Below are 21,493 nucleotides of genomic sequence, written 5' to 3'. Positions count from 1 at the left end.
AAGGTGTTCACCCATCTGCACTGCGTCCAAGGAAGATCAATTCCATCAATTTCGTTTCATGAGCGTATATTTTGAACCAGTAAAGAGAACCAGAACAGGCAAGGACAAAAAGCCCGACAGATCCCCTGTACGATGGACACAGAAATGCTCCCAATGCACTCAACTAATATTAATGTTATGTCGACAAGGGCTTGCTATATTTATAAGGCATTATACGCCTGGCACGGCTGTGCACACAGCGTTTTCTACGTTTTGCTTCGTTAATTTAAAAAAGATGAGAGAATAGAGCAAGAAAGCGATCGACAAACCGCTTTTATTTATTTGTTGTTTTTGTTAACGTGGTTTCCTTTAAATGTATTCATAATGCCAGACTATGAGGGTTTGTAGAGGTGGGTTGCTCACACGATTTGCGAGCGGCAGCTCTGTTCGCCATTGCAAGTTGCTGCACGTGATTTCGCATGTTTACATAGAACGTTTATGTCCAAAGTAGCACCACTGCTTGTGTTAATCGCTTGTAAATGTTAAGGGCAAACCGAGAACTTTGGGCTGCCATACAACGAAACCACGATTTGTCCCCGATTCTTCTGTCAGACAACATGAATTTTATCCCCGATTTCACTCTTTAAAACTAACACCCGAATTTTACCACCGCATTTCACTATATATATATATATATATATATATATATATATATATATATATATATATATATATATATATATATATATATATATATATAGATTGTGACGTAGCAGTCGTCACTACGTTTATTCCGACTCGAAGATACGGCGAAGCGATCACGCCCACAGCACGGATCACACTCGAGAGCCAGCCCCACAAGCGATGATGAAGAAGAACCCCATATGAGCCCCACATGATGATGATCATGTACAGATGACAAAGAATAGCTTATATCTCGCTACACTAATGTCCCCTCGCGCGAGAGCGGCCATCCTGGCCGCAATTCAAAGGGGCGGCGAACGCCTCGTGAAAGGCTTCATACGGGATACGTGGACAACCTCAGCGGCACGGCAGCGGCGGTCACTTGGAACAATAACTGGTACCATGCGATAGTTAACCGAAGAAGTCTGCTCCAAGACTTTGTAAGGGCCGATGAACCGAAGCTGAAACTTGTCACACAAGCCAGGAGTACGAACTGGTGTCCGGAGTGGCACTTCGTCGCCAGGGCGGAAGCACACGACACGATGAGAGGCGTCGTAATGCTGCTTGCAGTACTGTTGCCGTGCTTCGGTGTTGATGAGGGCGGGCTGGCGACAACGCAGAATGCGGGACACATATTCTTCACAGGAGGATGGGCATTGATGGACAGTTGGCACGAAGAAAGAGACGTCAAGACAGGAAGAGGGCGAATGGCCATAAACAAGGTAGAATGGCGAGTAACCGGTCATGCGTTGAAAGGCGGTATTATACACAAAAGTCACGAATGGCAAAATTGCGTCCCAGTTTCTGTGATCCGGTTCGATGTACATGGCTAGCATGTTTGACAGCGTGCGATGAAATCACCCTGTGAGGCCGTTGGTTTGCGGATGGTAACTGAAGGTAGTCTTGTGGGTGGTTCCGGAGGCTCTGAGTACTTCGTCTAGTAGTTGCGAGAGGAATGCTTTTCCATGGTCGCTCAGGAGGACGCGAGGAGCTCCGTGACGCAGTATTAAGGATTGAAGTATGAATGCAGCAACTTAAGAGGCTGAGGCAGAACTCACACAGGTTGTTTCGGTGTAGCGTGTCAAGTGATCAACAGCTGTCACAATCCATCGTTTACCGGTGAGTGTCACAGGAAGAGGACCATACAGCTCAATGCCAACGACTTCAAAAGGCTGCGACGGACACGGAACCGGTTGCAGTTGTCCGCTTGGAGCTGATGTAGGGAGCTTTTGACGCTGACATAGGGCGCAGGAAGCGACATACCTCGCTACACTGGTGGACAATCCAGGCCAGTAGAAGCCACCTTTGATGCGGTCATAGGTTTTCTGGAAACGAAGGTGACCGGCAGTCATGTCGTCGTGAGAAGCCTGTAGGACATGAGCACGTATAGAGCGTGCCAGGACGGGAACCCAGCGTTGACCGTCAGGGTGATAGACATGGCGGTACAAGACGCGGTTGTCAATCTTAAATTGCGTCAGCTGTCGACGAGAGCAGGCGTTAGGCGGGCGCGAAGCTCCATGAAGGGGGTCTATGATGCGCCGACAGTAAGAGTCGGCAAGTTGATGAGATTGGAAGAATTTGTTGTCGTGTGGAGGCACCTCGACGACAGTGGCCAACAAGAAAGCATGTGAGGAGGGATCGTGCGAAAGCTTGTCACGGGTGGTAGTTGGATGGCCATTGCATGGTGTCTAGGAAGCGGACAGCGAGAAAGCGCGTTTGCATCTTGGTGTTTTTTTCCGCACTTGTAGGTAATAGTAAAGTCGTATTCTTGCAGACGAAGAATCCACCGACCAAGTCGTCCAGACAAGTTCTTCAGCGTTGAAAGCCAGCATAATGCATGATGGTCTGTAACGATCGTAAAATGGCGGCCGTGAAGATAAGGTCGAAACTTCTGCACAGACCAAATGATAGCTAGGCATTCCTGCTCCGTGATGGTGTAATTCTTTTCGGCGTTTGTCAGAACGCGACTTGCGTATGCGACGACCCTATCACCTAAAGTGTCGTCTCGCTGTAGGAGAATGCCACCAATGCCGTGACCACTAGCATCCGTATGCAGGAGGGTAGGAGCAGCTGCATCAAAATGGCGTAGTACTGTTCAGATGTGAGATTATATATATATATATATATATATATATATATATATATATATATATATATATATATATATATATATATATATATATATATATATATATATATATGCGACAGTGTGGCGCGACCGTCGATTGTCGCACGGGGGAAGTTTGCGTCGATGGCCATGTTTCGTCCGGGCTCTTAGAGGAGACTTGCAGTCAAGGTGAACTTTGTGTATCTGCAGATACTGTTGTGCCTGCGTCCACCTCTGTGTGCGTGCCGGTTGTGTGTCGCGGTGAAGTTCCAGACAGTTCCGATGCCTCCGTAGAGCCAATGCATCTAAATTGTATGAAGAAGAACATTTTTGTCCCTCATTGTGTGGTATCCATCGGCAAGGGGCGTGCTGGCTTGTGGACGGCCAACTGCTCGACAGAACCCGTCCTGCTTCCAGATGGCTTGAAACTCGCCTACTTTACAGAATACTCGTCCTCGTCCGTAGCCGTACTAACAGATCCGCCATGTGAACCTGCTGACCTTCGCCAAGTCTCAGACAAAAAGCTTCTGTCTATGATCAACAAGTCACTCAGCACAAGGGAGCGCCATACCTTGGTGGATACGCTTTCTAAGCATCTGTCAGTGTTTGACTTTGCGCAGCCGGACAAAGCGTTCTCGTTTCCCGAGTCACGAACACGCCACACTATAGATACGGGATCTGCGCGCCCGATCAGGCAAAAGCCTTATCGCGTGTCGCCTAACGAGCGGAAGATAATCGGGGAACAAGTGAGTGACATGATGAAAAATGGAATAATACAAGAGTCCTCGAGTCCTTGGGCAGCTCCGGTCATACTTGTCAGAAAGAAAGACGGTAACTGGAGATTTTGCGTAGATTATCGAAGATTAAACGCCGTGACTAAGAAGGATGTCTACCCCGCACCTCCACCAATTTGTTACAAGCACGGGGAAAAGGGGTTTATTTAGGCGTGCGAGAGCAGGAACGGCAGGCTACGAACAACAGGAATGGCCGCTGCTCAGTCTTCGTTCTTCTCTTCTTCCCTCTTCTTGATCCCCGCGTCCCTTTGACGCGCTTGGACGTAACATAATATATATATATATATATATATATATATATATATATATATATTGTTCCCTTTGTGTGGTCTCCCGAATGTGAATCTGCGTTCGCCCATCTGAAGCGCGCCCTCACATCTGAACCAGTAACTACGCCATTTTGATGCAGCTGCATCAAAATCTGTATTATATATATACGGGAAGAAAGGGGGTAACCGAAGGGCCCGATTTTTATTAGTCATATCATGAGAAGCTAACAAACACTGACACCAAGGACAACATAGGGGAAAATACTTGTGCTTAATAAGTGAAATAAAGAAACGATAAATTAATCGAAATTAAAGTGGATAAAACAACACTTGCCGCAGGTGCGAACCGAACCCACAACCTTCGCATTTCGTGTGCGATGCTCTACCAAATGAGCTATAGTTGCTTTTTCATCTACTTTCATTTCCATTAATTTATCGTTTCTTTATTTAATTTATTAAGCACAAGTAATTTCCCCTTTGTTGTCCTTGGTGTCAGTGTTCGTTGGCATCTTATGATATGACCGTATATATATATATATATATATATATATATATATATATATATATATATATATATATATATATACCCGAAATCGAATGGCCCTAATTGCATACCGGTGATCACCGTGCCCGCGATGTTTTGCCGCCAGTGATGAGGCGACTTGGCCCGCACGTGATGAAACTACGAGGGGCAGTGCGATAAAAAAAAATACCATGCGTGATTGTCGTTGGTGAAAGCGAATAGCCGAATGCTTCCAGCAAGCTTAATAAAGGAATGACGCGCTTTAACGCATGTTGACGTACAGTTCGCTGTTCCATCGCGTGTCGACCAGCTCATGTTTAGTGCTAGTGCACGGGGCACATGCATGCATGCCGATTCCTCGTATGTGCCTCCGGCGACTTCCCTCCTCCTCTACCCCTGCGCGGGAGAGGAGGAAGGCTGTCGCTCCTAAAGCCCCTTAAACTTCGTAAAGTAGTGCCACGCTTTGAAGAATGCCGCCTCCTCCTCGCGCGCTCTGGCCGAGGCCGACGCGGCGTCGCTATTGGCCTAATAGCATCACGTGGGCCCTCGCGCTGTGCATCAGCGCCATTTTTGCTCGAGGAGCGTCTACGGCGTGGCGAGGAGCGCATGTTGGTGCCGTTGCTACGCTCGAGCATTGTAGGCGGCGCCATGGTCGAGGTGGGAGCGTGAAAGAGAGGAGAAATGAGGAGGAGTGAAGGCGGAGGAGGAGAGTGTCGCTACTTTATGAAGTTTAAGGGGCTTTAGTCGCTCCCGGTTGCTCCACCGGAGGCCTCGAAGCTCTCGCCCGCGTCGACTGCGAGTTCGGGACGTCGCGCCACGCAGCTGACCGGGCGAGAGCCCTTTGTATCGGCGCCTTCGTGTGGTAGCACCGATAGAAATCCGACCACTAGGAGAACGGACGAAGGAAGCTGTCGACTGTCGCGTGTCCTGTTCGCAGAAGCACACTGCATGGCCATCTTGGCAAACGCTGAGGAAACGCGACAGTGCTTCGTGAAATCACCGAAAGGTGTTCCTGCCATGGTGGGAGGTTCCCTGCCGAATGATGAAGTGCACCTCCCCGAAAAAAATAAAATAAAAACCACCCGCCACCCACTAATCAGGGATCAGTAAGTGTATATGTAGGAGCATGCGGAATATCACGAATACGTCCCGTTCGACGCCCAGACTCTCGGTTCGGATGCCGAGGCGCGGTCGCCGAACCCCGAGCGAAACCATTCCGTGCTTCTCGCTAGAACCGTCGAAGCGTTGCGCTTGGCCGCCTACAGCTGACGCGCACGGGACTGCCCCTGTGGTCCGCATGTGCGCACGCTATCTAGACGGACTTTCCCCGGCAGAGAGACAGCAACTGCTCCAGCGGCGAATGCCGCCCGATAAAAGAGGCAGCGAGACAATTTCCCAAGAACAGGGGAACCGGGCGCTGCGATAAGAGCGCCGCCACGGCGTGCCGTACGAGTCGCGCAGATGGGCTCCCTTCCTCTGGCACTCGTTCGGTGAGAGGTTCCGGAAGTCCCGGCACCGCAGTCTAACTCGCAGGTTCGGAATTATCCGAAACTCAGCTCCCGCGTGGCAAGCTGTGCAGATACGCGATTTTTCAATCGTCAGCGACAGCGTTGTACTGTATGTTGTTTCGTATGGTCAAAACATGAAAGTGGACAGTCCGCAGTGCACACAAAACATGTAGAGTATGAGTACCGTGTGTGCTTACGTTTCTTTCTTTTTTTTTCGGCTACAAGCGAGACGTGTGAACGGGCAACTGGCGATGAAAAGTAGCCGGTGAATTGCAAGAAGTGCCGTGACGGAGGTGTGCGGGAGGATTTAAGCGGGCTCGGAGAGACGATCACAGTGGCTCCTCCTTCTCAAATCGGGGGCTTTCGGATGCCGCCCACATAATCGAAGCCACGTGCTGCGCTTGGAACGCCACAAGTCACGGGCTGGGTGGCAAAGTAGTTCGCAGGATTGAAGCGGGACAGTGATTGAACACTTTGATAGGCATACGTTCTGCAGTGCATTTAAGCGATGATGGCGACAAATTTACGCTTAGCGTAAATTCAGCTCCAGGCTTCTGCAGCAGTTTCCCGCACAGTGGTAAATGTACCACGGTGGTATCGCACGGCGGGCCAAACCATTGTGCCGTGGCTCAATGGCATAAGCGGAATCGAGCCACGGGACGCCCTGAGAACCCAAGGAGTGGCTCGCTGCCAACATTTCCCTCGGTCTACGGTCTGAACCGACTGTCGGCACTTCGTGTCAGTCTACGCGTAAGAACATGCAACTCCCACTGAAACGGCAGAGTGATGACAGGTGATCGCATCACTTTGTCAAGACAAACACTTGTCTTCCTGATATGTAGGCAGTAACCACAACCAAGTAGCACTATCAGCTGAAAGGAATGTGTATAATAATTAATATGGCTGAAAGCGCAATAATAACCCGTCAGAATACAGAAAAAGCAAAGCAACGTATGGTACGGTGCACGTTCTGCACACTCCAGTCAGTATAAGTGTCTTCCACGTAACCGAAAAGTTGATGCGCCCTCGTGGCCTCGTTTCTATCAAATCATGCTGTGTGATTCGACTTGGGAAACCTTTGATTTGCATGAGTTTGCGATTTCCTTTCACTGCACATTGGCCGCTCCTTTATAACTTACAGTTCCTTCGCTTCTAAATCAAATTTTATTCGAATCAGTTTGTCAACGACGATCCGCCTGCCAGCAATTTTGTTAAAGAAGTGAAGTGCTTGACATAAACTCCTCTTGTCGGGATTAATCATAGTCATTTGAGAAGCAAACAGCGACCACTGAAATAAAGGAATAAAGGGAAGGCGTTTCGACTGCCATATACGGCATGATGCCAGGAATGGAAATCGGAGTTGAGGCGTGAGCAGGTGGCTCAAGCATAAGGAAGCGGTTCAACAAGGCTCCCTTATACGGGGGCCGAAACGCCTTGTTTTATATTCATTTGCGTTTGCGATACTCCGATACCAGCATTCACAGAGGCAATAAGTAAACAAGGAGTACAGGAGGCTGACGTAAATATTTGGGAAAATATCTTCAAAGATTCTACAACTACCCTAATTCCCCACAAGAAAAGTAGCAAGATATACCTATAAAGAAAGGGGTCAGACAAGGAGACATAATCTCTCCAATTCTATTATCTGCGTGCTTGGAAGAAGTATTCAAGCTATTAAATTGGGATGGCTTAGGAGTATCAACGGTGAATATCTTCGCAACCTTCACTTTGCAGATGACATTGTCTTGTTCAGCAACACTGAGGACGAGTTACAACAAATGGTTGAGGACCTTAACAGAGATAGTGTAATAGTGGGGTTGAAGATTAACATGCAGAAAATAAAAATAATGATCAATAGCTGGGCAAGGGAACAAGAGTTCAGGATTGCCAGTCAGCCTCTAGAGTCTGGGAAGGAGTATCTTTACCTAGGTCAATTACTCACAGGGGACTCTGATCATGGGAAGGAAATTCAATAAGGTTAGGTTGGAGCGAATACGGCAGAAGTACTCAGATCCTTACTGGAAACTTACCATTATTACTCAAAAGAAATATGTACAATAAGTGCATTCTACTGGTGCTAACATATGGGGCAGAAACTTGGAGACTGACGAAGAAGCTCGAGAACGAGTTAAGCACCGGACAAAGAGCGATGGAAGTAAGAATGATAGGCGTGACGTTAAGAGACAGGAAGAGAGCGGTGTGGATCAGAGAGCAAACGGACATAGCCGATATTCTAATTGACATTAAGAGAAAGAAAGGGCGCTGGGCAGGTCATGTAATGCGTAGGTTAGATAACCGGTGGACCATTATGGTTACAGAACGGGTGCCAAGAAAAGGGAAACGCAGTCGAGGACGGCAAAGGACTGGGTTGGGCGGCGAAATTAAGAAATTCGGAGGCGCAAGTTGAAATTGGTTCGCTCAGCACATGGGTAATCCGAAATCGGAGGGAGAGGCTTCCGTCCTGCCGTGGACTTAAAATATATGACGACGACAATGATGATGATAATGATGACTCGTTTGCGGCCGGTGTGTATGCGGCGACTTCAGCGTAACGGTTCTGCGGCAGCGCAACCTGCCTCAAAGCCATGGATTTGTTTTCAAAATGTAATTATGAGTGATTATGAAACAAAAGCTACCTAGCATTCATGGTTATGGTTATAGCCATAACCATGCTTCCTTGCTTCATTGCTTTACTAAATGCTACCTAGCATACCTCGGATACGCACGCGTTGGTTTATTTTGCCCAGTAAGCCATAATTTCTTGCTGACGACGTGTTTCGCCGGCTCCGCATAGAATTCATCTCGGAGTTTGCGCGGCTGCGGCGGTGAACTCAGCTGACGACGATGTCAATCAAGGAACTAAGATAATGTAATTTGTAATCCTATAGTAATAAATTGTGGGTTTTACGTGCCGAAACGACGATGTGATTGCGAGGAACGCGGCAGTGGGCGGCTCCTGATTATTTTCACTACCTGGGATTCTCTAACGTCCACGCGATGCACGGGGAATTTTCGCATTCCACCCCCACCGAAACGCGACGGCGCCGAAGCCGGGATTTGAACCCGCGCACTCGGGTTTAGCAGCGTGGCGCCATGGCCACTAAGCGAGCAAGGCGGGTAATGTGGTTTCCACGGAAAGAAGTTGGCAGCGTGGCATGCGTGAAAGGCCCGAAGCGTCGACAGGGTGGCGTCGGTGACGAAACGGCTAGCAACGCGTGCCACGCGCAGCTCGCATCGGTGCAGCTGGCGCAGGACGACAGGAACATGCCTCGCGTATAACATGCTATTATCGCTATTATCGGTTATAGCGAAGCACCTGAAAAGGCTCTGGTTGGCATAGCGAAGGAATGAAGGAATCGTCACCGGGTGTTGCGAGACGCTTCCGCAGTCTTGGGTCTGGCCTTGGTGGCCCTCACGCGTAGAACTGCTTCACTCTTCTCCACACACGGGAAACTTTTTCTTTAACGGCGGAGGGCAGGAAAGAGAGTGCGGCAAGCATTTCCTCCTCTCTGGCTTGTGCGAAGTCATGCTTGAATGTGTTACCACCGCGTGCTGAGGAAACAATTTGGAGATGTTTTAGCTCACGATCTGCGTAAAACTTACTTGCCAGTTCACACAAGGCCATCGCGGAACCACTGTGAAGACTTTGAGTACAGCAGTAACTACAGTGTAATCATCATCATCATCATCATCATCATCATCATCATCTTCAGCAGCAGCCTGGTTACGCCCACTGCAGGGCAAAAACCTCTCCCATACTTCTCCAACTACTCCGGTCACGTGCTAATTGTGGCCATGCTGTCCCTGCAAACGTCTTAATCTCATCCGACCACCTAACTTTCTGCCGCCCCCTGCTACGCTTCCCTTCCCTTGGAATCCAGTCCGTAACCCTTAATGACCATCAGTTATCTTCCCTCCTCATTACATGTCCTGCCCATGCCCATTTCTTTTTCTTGATTTCAACTAAGATGTCATTAATTCGCGTTTGTTCCGTCACCCAATCTGCTTTTTTCTTATCCTTTAATAACGTTACACCCATCATTCTTCTTTCCATATAGCTCGTTGCGTCGTCATCAATTTAAGTACAACACTTTCCGTAAGCCTCCAGGTTTCTGCCCCGTACGTGAGTACTGGTAAGACACAGCTGTTATACACTTTTTCTTGAGGGATAATGGCAACCTACTGTTCATCATTTGAGAATGCCTGCCAAACGCACCCCAGCCTATTCTTATTCTTCTGGTTATTTCCGTCTCATGATCCGGATCCGTGGTCACTACCTGCCCTAAGTAGATGTATTCCCTTACCACTTCCAGTGCCTCGCTACCTATAGTAAACTGCTGTCCTCTTCCGAGAATGGTAAACATTACTTTTGCTTTCTGCAGATTAATTTTTAGACCCACCCTTCTGCTTTGACTCTCCAGGTCAGTGAGCATGCATTGTAATTGGTCCCCTGAGTTACTAAGCAAGGCAATATCATCAGTGAATCGCAAGTTGCTAAGGTATTTTCCATCAACTCTTATCCCCAATTCTTCTCAATCCAGGTCTCTGAATACCTCCTGTAAACACGCTGTGAATAGCATTGGAGAGATCGTATCTCCCTGCCTGACGCCTTTCTTTATTGGGATTTTGTTGCTTTCTTTATGGAGGACTATGGTGGCTGTGGAACCGCTATAGATATCTTTCAGTATTTTTAGACACTCTCATCGCTCCCATATAGATTACTAATCACTCTCCATCCCAGGTATGGAAGAAGTGATGCAGGCCTTATGGCTATATACATGAATACGTGTTGTGTGTAGAACTGCAAGAAGTTGGCTCTGTCTTGTAAAATAGACAGACTCCAGATGAAAGAAGGAACTATTTTATTGCCCGTCCTCTCGCATCACATCTTGAGTCACCTCAGAATGTGCTGTGAGCATTAAAATCTCCGATTACAATATAGCGTTCAGGAAGCTGGTCAATCTGCTTTGGAAATGATGCTGTGTCAAACCGTTCATCAGGCGACATATATGGAGCAAATAGCTATTGGCAAGACCACATGCTGCTTTTGGCAGCGCGCGCACGCGGCCTTTATAAGTTGATTGAACAATATAGCCCTAACAGCCACTGCTTCAAGTGAACTCAGGAGCGATACATGCTGGCATGCTATTGACTTTTGGGCTATGATTGCCACACCGCCTGAAGAAGAATTACCATTATTTCGATCTTTACGGAAAACTATGTACTGCCTTAAGAAGTTCTTGTGTGTCGACTTTAAATGTGTTTCTTGAACACAGAACAGTCGCGGCTGATATTCCTTTAGCAGATCTTTGACATCATCTAGATTGTGAAATAGGCCCCTGGCATTCCTTTGAATTATTTGTGTAGCTATATTCAGGAAGATTTTTGTTGTCTGTGTTCAACAGCACGTGGTAAAGATAGATAGATATGTATACAAGCACGGTAACCGTTTAGGTTACCGGTTCCTTTCTCTGATCGCTTACAGTAATTTTATCCCTCCTAGCGCGTTCCTGAGAGCGCTGATCTTTCGACGTCGATGACGCCAGGGTTCTTTGATCGGCCTCCATAGCCTTCGCTGAGGCGCTGGAGGATCGAGAACTAGGCGCTGAAACTTGCGTCCCAGGCCGCGGAGTTCGGTTTAGATTTAGGACTTGCGGAAGCGAAGTCTGCAGCCCCACCTTCGATGATCATGGAGCAGCACTTGCAGCTGCCACCAGGGGGGAAGGCGGAGTGATTACCGGACCACTATTAGTGACCGCGGTAGACTCCGGAGACATTTTTGACGCTGCCCCCCATCGCGCCACCTCGGAAAGGCTTCTGCGATCTAAGTACGCAAGACGTTTCCTTGCTTCGTCAAATGTTATATTTTCTTTGATCTTTAGTGCAATGATTTCTTTTACTTTCTTCCATTTAGCGCACGCTCTGGAGTAGGCTGGATGGCTTCCATCAAAGTTCACACAATGTGAAGATGAGTCGCAAGTGTCTGATAGATGATCTTTCGAGCTGCATTTCGCGCAAGTCTGCCTTCCTCGACATGTCTGAGATCCATGTCCATACCTCTAGCACTTAAAGCACCGTCGAGGATTTGGGATGTACAGGCTCACACGTACTTTGATGTAGCCTGCATCCAGTGTGCTAGGGAGCACACTAGTACCAAAGGTTAGTATAGTGTGCTTTGTTGGAAGTTGTTCATTGTTCCTGCAGATTAGGATTCTTTCTACCTTGATCACATTTTGAACCTGAAAACCTTCAAGCAGCTCTTCGTCACTAAGGTCCAAGAAGTCGTCTTCCGAGATTACTCCACGGCTCGTGTTCATGGTTCGATGTGCCGACACAGTGCTACATCGCCAATGCGTTTCAAGTCATTCATTTTCTCATATTGAGTTTTGTCCTTGAATTCAAGGAGCAGGTCTCCATTGGACATCTTTGTGGCTTTGTATCCAGGTCCTATCGTGATTGCGAGGCATTTCGTCACCGACAAGGGGGAGTATTTACGCACGCTCGTGTTGCCTTCACTGTGGGTTACATGGTACTTAGGGAAGTGTTCCTCATTGTTTTTCAAAAAGAATTGGAAGGTTGCATCGGTGCACCCGCTTTTTAGAGGGCGATCAAGGGAAAGCGGTTTACTGGAAGCCATAATATAAGGATCATGAGTTCGCCAGCAGCGCCAACCCCCACCACCGGGCCCTCGCCTGTTGTACGGTGCTACTATAAAACCCAATCTGGAGTACCCAAGGTTGGCCACCCACACAAGGTTAACCCTCGCTGCCAGGAAAGTCGGAAGTAAATAGAAGAGAGGAGAAGACAGGAAAGATTGAAAGGGAGAGAGAAAGACGCAGATTGGAGAGTTGGGACAGGAAAAGGCAACTACCTATTTCCCCCAGGTAGGTCAGTCCGGGGGTGCCGTCTACGTGAAGCCGAGGCCAAATAAACGTGTTGCCTCCGCCGAGGGGCCGTAAAGGTCCAAACACTCGGCATCGGCTCAACCCCCAGGATTCCTTTTCCCCAGACACGGCTAAGCCGCGCACCGTTAGACGCGGGAGGGTCCAACCCTCGTGTGCTCGGTACGTGGTTTCGCAACACAACCAAACGCCTGCTGACGCAGACGCCCCTGCGGATACTAAAGTAACAGATGAAAAGGACACACGCGTCGGCCTCATGGGCATCGGAGTCGGGAGGATCCACGGGATGACGGGAGAGGCAGTTGGCATCCTGGTGCATTCGGCCGGACTTGCAATTGACATGAAACGTATACTCCTGAAGCTTCAATACCCGGCGACCAAGTCGTCCAGTAGGGTCTTTAAGGGAGGGCAACCAGCAGAGTGCATGATGGCCTGTAATGATCGAAAACGCGCGGCGAAATAGCTTTGGTCGAAATTTTGCGACCACCTAAACGAAAGCGAAGAATTCCCTTTCAGTTATTGAAAACTTGCGCTCTGAAAGGCAGAAGAGTCGACTGTCATAGGTGATGACGTGGACTTGTCCTTGTTACCTCTGGGCAAAGAGAGCGCCGATGCTGTGTCCGCTGGCGTTGATGCGAACTTCAGTGGCCGCGGACGGGTCGAAATAGGCCAAGATGGGTGGGGCAATAAGTAATCTAGTGATAGTGCGAAAGGCATCAGCTTGTTCAGGACCCAACGAAAGTGATGTCCTTCTTCTTGCGTTAAGGGACGGACAATGTCGGCGAAATTCTTGATAAAGTGCCGAAAATAAGAACACAGCTAGGCCGACGAAGCTCCGGGCGTCTTTGGCTGAACGTGGTACTGGAAAATGTTTCGCGACAGGAATTTAGTGGGAATCAGGCTGTACGTCACGAGCACGGACATGGTGACCTAGCACAGTAATTTCACGACGGCCAAAACGACGCCATTTTGATTAGTTTAGTTGTAGGCCTGATCACCGGAAAACATCAAGAACTGCTGAGGCATGTAAGGTGGCGCTCAAATGTCGGAGAAAATATGGTGGCGTCATCTAGATGGCAAAGGCATGTGGAACATTTGTAGCCGAGGAGGTGAGAGTCCATCATTTTTTCTAACGTTGCTGGGGCATTACACAAGCCAAATGACATCACGTTGAATTGAAAAAGTCCATCCGGTGTAACGAAAGCGGTCTTTTCGCGGTCAAGGTCATCTGCAGAAATCTGCCAGCATCCTGACCGTAGGTCATTGGAGGAGAAGAACCCATGGAGGCAGTCGAGAGCGTCATCGATTCTAGGCAGAGGGTATACGTCCTTTCGCTTGAATTTGTTCAAGTGACCGTAGTCTATGCAGAAGCGCCAGCTGCCGCCATTCTTTGCTAGCATGACCGGTGACTCCCAGGGACTGCGGGAAAGTTCAATGGCGTCTTTGGCGAGCATTGTTTCGACCTCGCGCTGAATTACTTGCCGTTCAGCATGGGACACACGATAAAGACGTTGTCTGATGGGGCTGGCGTCTCCAGTATGGATATGGTGAGTGACAACAGATGTCTGGCCCAAAGAACAGTCATCAGAGTCAAAGATGTCGCGATAAGACATCAACATGTGCCTGATATCGACAACCTGTGCTGGAAGGAGGTCAGACACGATCATCTTGGTAATATCACGATCGGCTCTACGGCTTGAGGTGAGGAATGCAGCTGGGAGCGAAGGATCGCCGGCAACTGATGCAGAAACGGCATACTCATCGATAGAAGAGACAATAGCCAGAGTCATGCCATTTGGGATAAGTTGCGTGCACCAGCTGAAGTTCGAAATGGGAAGAGACGCGCAGTTATTAGAAATGATGACAATGATATGGGAAACGGCGACATTTCTGGCCAATAGAACGTCAACAATGGGAGTCAGGACGTAATCGCAATCGGGACTAGAAGGGAGAGTCCACATACGTAACGGATTGAGGTGCCAAACGAATGTAATCCACGGAACACAAACGTGGTTGGGTGATCGGAGCGTCATAGCAGCGAGGTAGGTCAAGATGAAGCAGTCCGGCTGCATGATCAATAAGGGCGGAGTGGGCAGATAGAACATCCATGCCTAGGATGAGTTGATGGGAGCAGTGCTCGATCACAGCAAGTAATGCAGTCATACAGCAGCCGGCAATACTTAATCGTGAGAAGCACATACCAAGGACCGCGGAAGCGTTTGCTGTCGGCGACTGTGATGAGCAGTAAGGTAGGTGGCGTGAGGACCTTCTTAAGTTGACGGCGAAGCTCCGAATGCATTACTGATAAATGTGCCCCCGTGTTAACGAGAGTAGCGACAGTTACCGCCCAACTGAACGTCAGTTAAGTTGTGTCTAGTCGGCAATGTGGTCAGAGGTTTTAGCGGGCGAGTCGTCAATGCAGCTTCACCTCCGGGAGCTGCATCGTTTAGTTTTCTGGAGGCAGGCGTTCAATTGGCGATTTAGAGCGTCGGAATTGTGGAGAGCGGGATAATGGGCGACAACAGCGAACGGGACTGGTGACCACGCGGAGATGGTGAATGACGGTACGACATGGTTGGAAAGTCGTCACCGTTGGCCTTAGAGGACTCGCGGTAAGGCTGGAAGCGGCCAGGATCAGTCTCAGGGCGACGGTTAGGAGTATAGGGTGCATGTGGCCAAGACCACCGGTTATTTCAATAGCGGGCGACATGACCAATCCGACAGCAATCAAAGCAGATGGGCCGGTCTTCAGCAGTTGTCCACTCGGCTGGATTGCGGTGAAGTGGCCTCTGGCCTTGGGCATAGAAACCTGGGAAACAGGCATAGAAACCGGGAAAAAAGGGAGCGATGGCGCACACAGAGTCCAGGTCAGCATTGGATAGCTCCTGACGAACGATGGCTTGGACAAGTGGAATCATGGCAGTGCTGGACTCACAGGCACGGAGAAGCAGGAGACGTAGCCTCAAGTTCACGCCGTATGATCTTCGTCACGTGTTCCACGGTTAGCTGTAGCTGTGACGCAGGTACGTCTTCGCACGACGATGTTACTGCCATGTGGGGAAGTTGAGTGAACTGATGGGCAATAGTTGCATTTTTGGCGTTTACAAAACGCTTGCACTCATCAATGATAGCATCCACTGTGTCACAGTCCTTCCAGATTAGCAGACTGAAAGCAACATGTGCTATCCCTTTTGAGGCGTGCCCCACTTTGTCAGACTCGGTCACACCATCATCCGATTTGCAGCAAAGGGCCAACACATCCTGTATGTAATACAGGTAAAATTCCGTCGATGTTTGGGCACGTGACGCCAGCTCCTCCTTCGTCACGATCTATCGACCAAGAGATTTGCCAAACAAAGCACGAATCTTTTCCTTGTAGGTATCGCAGCTTCCAATATCCAGACCCTTGATGTCCCTTGAAGATAAAATAGGATGTTGGCCAACATGACTGTATCCTCGCATCGGTTGTTCTTATTTGCACGCTCGTAGATCGCCAACCACTCTTCAATGTCGACATCATCAGTTCCACAAAACGTGCCTGGGTTCGGGCAACGGCAATCGTCGACGTTGCCACTGTTGCGGCGGGAACCGTCTCTTCTGTCACTGTGGGAAGAACTAAATGTCGGTCGCTGCGGAGCTCCGTGGTGTCCAGTTGGTACCCCGCAGCTCCATCAAAAATGTGACCGGTATAAGACTAGGCAAAACAAAAGGGAAAATGTATTTACGTAATATATAAAGAGAGAAGTCGAGATGGCGAAACAACAACCACACAAGCGCTTCTTCGATCTTCGTCTTCATGAATTTGCTTGCGCCTTCACCAATATACGGAAATGGCTTGTAACAACATGCGCAAAAAAAAAAATCCAATAGTGATATCCATGAGCTGTCCTTAGTAAGATATCCAATATGAACTCTTGATCGAGACTTCCAAGAGTTCCTTTTTTTTTTGCGTGAGACACTGATATTGGGAGGTCGTCTGAACACCGGGCGGAAAAAGCGTGTTTTCGGAGAAGTGACTTAAAGGACATCCCGTCGAGCCAAACGTTAAGAAAAACCACGCAATACAGAGCGTTCGAGGTTTGTCCCTTGTGCCAGCGTAAGGACGGGGCCGTCTTTCCAAGTGGCCGCCGATGAAAACCCAATCGCACGTGAGAGAACGGGACATGCATCATTGGAGCGGTTGCGTACGCGCATCGTGGCGCTTGGTCAAGGTCGTCCTACCACGCCTCTGAACGGCCTCGCGTCTGCGTCGCTGCGAGCGCGCTTTCTCGGTGCTCGAACTCGGCGACAGCGGACGGCAGTCGGCTCGCGCATGCGTGTCAGGCCATGTGCTCCTCGGACGAACGCAAACGCTTGAACAGTGTTTTCCACGTTCGTCTTTTCGTGGCTTTCGCATCCTTGAAGAAATGCGGACGACTGTTCGCAATCGAGGCAATAGACGGGTGGAACTATATGGCGGAAGCCTATAAGCAGCGCATTATTGGGCTCATCTTTTCCGAACATTTTGTTTCCCGTGTTCGTTACAATGGGTAACTGACGTCTGCTTTCTTATTTCAATAATTCACGACGTAGAGGTCGAAACTGGCGGAATATCATTTTTCGGTCCTTTAAAGATCACATTGGGGTCATATCCTACATCGATACCTACTCCACGGTCATTCGATCATCGACGCAGATGAAGTTCTGCACACTCAGCCCAAATGACTGAGCAAGATATTTGGAACGGAGCGAATGTGCTGGGGATACTCTTGGGATGAAGCGCCCGCATTTCTTTATCTATAAGAGTCTAATAAGTCTATAATCTATAAGTCTAATAATATCTATCTAATAAGAGCGCTAATCACAACACAGCGAGAAAGCAGACAAATGATAAAGCAAGTCACCACGAGGTGCTCGTCGTCGGGATGGGACAAACGAATCGGCCGCCTTCAGACGCTGCTACTCGCGGAAAGTGTCAAGCGCGCGTCTATAGCTTTAGGCGCACAATTTTGGAAGCTACGGGAACAGACTCCTCGAAGGTTCTTTTAATTATTATTTCAAGCATAACTACGCTCCTAGATGGTGTAAGCGTCAGTTGTGTGCATGTCGTTAATGTTGCGCACTTATAGACACCCTTCGTGTTGAAAACAATCGTGCTTGTGCCACAGCTTGCCCGCTGCTCTTTCTTTCTTGCGAAAGTTGCAAGAAAAAGTTGTTATAAAATGTGAGCTCCGAGTCTGCCAAAGAGTGCATGTAGATCCAACCTAATTTGCACAATTGAGTTATGCATGGAGCTTATTCTCCTCCGATGTAAAGCCACCTTTGGTAAAGAGAAACTTATGCCCCTTTCAAGCGGGCAAGTTAACTGCACTTACGACAGTGCACTCGGTTTTAAGTGAACTTTCCCAAGTCTAAATGTCGCAAGCGGGTTGTACTCGCAGAAGAGTACACTCCGGTCGGAGTGCGGTAACGGAACGCACTTTGCTGGTCGAGTGCGTATATAGCCTCGCCGCCAGCGGTTTCAACGATACGAAATGTTGCGCATAGAAAAAGGACATAGAAGTTCATTCTAGCTGTCGAACAGCTTTTAACAAAATAATCAGAACTCGCTGACATTCTGTTCTAACAGGATCACATGCCGCCTCGTCGCACGCTAACATGTTGTTCTGGATGGGCCAGGCATTTGTCTTGGGCGGCCTTGACTTGTAACACCTTTATGATAAAAATATTTTCGTTTTTTGTTGAGTAAACACAGATTACGACGGTTTTTCATTTATAATACAACTAAAGTGATCGTTTTTTAGAAGGTATTTTTATCTTAAGCTACATCTTCAGAAGACATGATTTTAGTCTGTCGCCATTCTTTTAGTGCGAGTGCGCTCTGTTTTCCCGCTTAGCACCGCGTAGCCTAAAGTGTCACTCAAGGTCCCGAAGTGCACATCCCGTAAGTGCACTTAACCTGCCCACTTGACAGGGGTATTACGTTGCGCGTTACGCACTAGTGTTACGCAATGCCTTCACGCACAAAAAAAAGAAAACGTAAAGCTTAATGATAGCACAGTAACACGTTCTGTAACACACGGCAGCGGGCGTCAGTATCATCAATAATTTAATGCTGCACATCACAGGATGCACAATCGATGCCGCACTTTTTCTGTAGCGTCGTCTGGCGCACAGAAAACCGTGACGCAGAAGAATCGATTCTCCGAATGAGTGCTAAAAGCTACTTCGATCCTTCGCACTCCTCGAAAAGACTCGATAAAGAGTCACCATGCGTACGTGGGTACTTCATCCACTGCAAATTCTTTTACATTTCTATTGCCGGAGATGTTAGCTCGCACTTCACAGTTTTTAGCGCACGTTTTCGAGTACAGACTCATCGCCCTCCATAAGCCAAGGTTTCCATGTATTTTTTTTTTTAATACCAACGGTTTCGGCGTTTGAGCTCAAATCGGAAAACGCGCGATACGTCGCCTTCTCGCTCCGCTCTCTAACTTCGGGAACACAGCCCTCGCCGAAGGCATGCATTTACGATAAGGATGGAAGAGAAGAAAATACTCATACAGGTCAAACCGGCAAAAAGCCACTGCTCGATAAAGAAATACAAAAGACGCTGTCGAGTGTTTTCGCAGACGGACAGGTCTTTCAAGAGGAGTGAAAAGCCATTTTAGTATTCTTCTTCGTGAAGCCTTGGTTACGCAGATATTTATAAACTTACCGGACTTCGACATGCGTTGCGCTGCCAGGCCCGAGGGCGCGAGATCAAATGCGGGCCACGACGGCCGCATTTCGACGGGGGTGGAATGCATGAGCGCCCCGGTAGCGTGCATTTGGTGCACGTTAAGTATTCCGGGTGGTCAAAATTAATCCGTAGCCCCCCTTCTACAGGGTGCCTCATAACCATATCGTGGTGGTCTCCGTTCGTAAAACCCAACAATTTATTTTTTTTACTTCGAATTATTCAGAGAAAATAAACTCTGACCGTATGAATTAATAAAAACCAGCAGTTATATCACAAGCCAGCTCATGCAACGGAACACAACACACCAATTACTACTACGTCAGGTGGTAACTTATGTACTTGATGGATGCGAGACTTCAAAATAAATAAGGGAAAATAAACAGAGACCGTACGATTAAAAACTAATCATAAATGATGAGCCATCTCGAGCAACTGAGCAGCAATTACTATTGCAGCGGGCGGTAACAAGTGCAACTGATGGATCGCGTTAAAGACAGCCTGGCGTACGAGCGGTCGGCTTGTGTGCAAGCGGGGCAACAAGCACTATATAGCTCTGCCGTTCAGCGCGCTACTCACCTCCGTACCAAAGGAAGAGCACGATCTTGAGCGGCACCAACTCGGTGTTGGCCTTGCACATCCTCGCCTCGCCGTCGTCCCCAGCCATTTCCGAAGCCTGCGCGGGTGCCACGAGCTCAGCTGTGCCTCATCTCGCGTACTTGCTCCGGCACCGTCGGCCACTGCAAGCCTCGTCGTGCCGATGCAACTCGCAGCTCCAGCGTTGCGGCACCGACGGACTGAGCGCGGCTACGCCGAGTGTGGGGCTCCCCACTGGACTCCACGTGACCGGCCCGTGCCGCTTTTTATCTTTGCCGGGCCGCGCGCATTGTCTTCAAGTGGCTCGTGGCGACGACGCTCGCGCGGTCGGCGCGTCCACTGCGGTCCCTCCCGGTGTCGCACACGCGGTTCGGCCGAGAATTGGGCACCGCGGGTGCGGCAGTGTTCCTACCTCCCGGGTGACGCTCGCTCTGTGGCGTCCACAAGACGGGGAGGGCGGCGGAACATTTCGCTTGCGATGTAGCCGAGGCACGTGCGCCGTACATACGCTAATTCGGCAACGTCGGAAGTTCGAGCGTCGAAGGTAAGGAACTCGATTGCTGCCCCCCCCCCCCCATCACCTACAGATGTCGCTGGTATATCGCTGTTGAATGTTTGACTTCGAATCGCATAATCTGGCGATATTTGTGCAGATCCATTATTCGGATTGCGAATGCCAGCAGCAATAGCTGCAGTTTCCGCGGCCATTGAGGAGACCAGGCGGCCCAGACGGCCAGATCATGCAGCACCGAAAGGCGCAATCAAATACGCCCGCTGGCACAGTTATTATAAACCACGTTAACCGATATTCATCGTCTGAACATGCATACGTTCGGGTAGCTGACATGGCGACAACCTATGTGCATGCATCGTCCGATATATTTGCTACATTTCCCTTTAGTCAATCGCAGCCTACGCGGTGCACGAGGATACTGGCTATATAGCTGGACACGTCTCTGCCAAGTCGCCGTGCGACACCTGGGATTGCGTGCGCACGTCAGCGGCGTGACCACTACGAAAGCATCGCTTCAAGCCACACAGAGTCTTTACTTGGTGGCAGTGACGTCGCGCCTTCACTTCGTCCGAGCCACGGTAATTGCAAGGAAGCCTGAACAGGCCGAACAGGTTGCGATCGCTGTTGCGCTCACCGACGACAATCTTTCCCATATCTACAGCGACTCCATAGCCGCTATCAGAGCTTTCCAAAAGGGCACGGTCTGCGCACAGGCTCTCAGGATTGTTTCAAAGAAAGTGATTAAGAACCACTTAATATACTGGTTCCCGGCACACTTAGGACCAAAGATCGGTGACGTCCCCAACCTTAACGAGACGGCACACGAGGCTGCGCGCGCGCTTACAGACCGCGCGGCTTCACCCAACCACTCGAAGAATAAGGACGCGCCCACTACATA

At 49.1% G+C, this 21,493-nt stretch overlaps 1 protein-coding gene across 1 annotated transcript in view; it reads right to left on the bottom strand.

Moving 5' to 3' along the window:
* The window catches only part of LOC135920164 (major facilitator superfamily domain-containing protein 6), a 58,455-nt gene extending 37,436 nt beyond the window's left edge, over positions 1–21,019 (bottom strand). The window contains exon 1 of the mRNA XM_065454309.1: positions 20,064–21,019. Coding sequence (XP_065310381.1) covers positions 20,064–20,151 — 88 coding nt within the window. The 5' untranslated portion in view covers positions 20,152–21,019. The remainder of the gene's footprint in view (positions 1–20,063) is intronic.
* Between the last annotated feature and the right edge of the window lie 474 nt (positions 21,020–21,493).

This window comes from Dermacentor albipictus, chromosome 3 (genome assembly GCF_038994185.2).
Source record: "Dermacentor albipictus isolate Rhodes 1998 colony chromosome 3, USDA_Dalb.pri_finalv2, whole genome shotgun sequence".
Taxonomy (NCBI): Eukaryota; Metazoa; Arthropoda; class Arachnida; order Ixodida; family Ixodidae; genus Dermacentor; species Dermacentor albipictus.
Note: the sequence above shows the minus strand (reverse complement) of the source record. Positions and strands in the feature narration are given on the sequence as shown.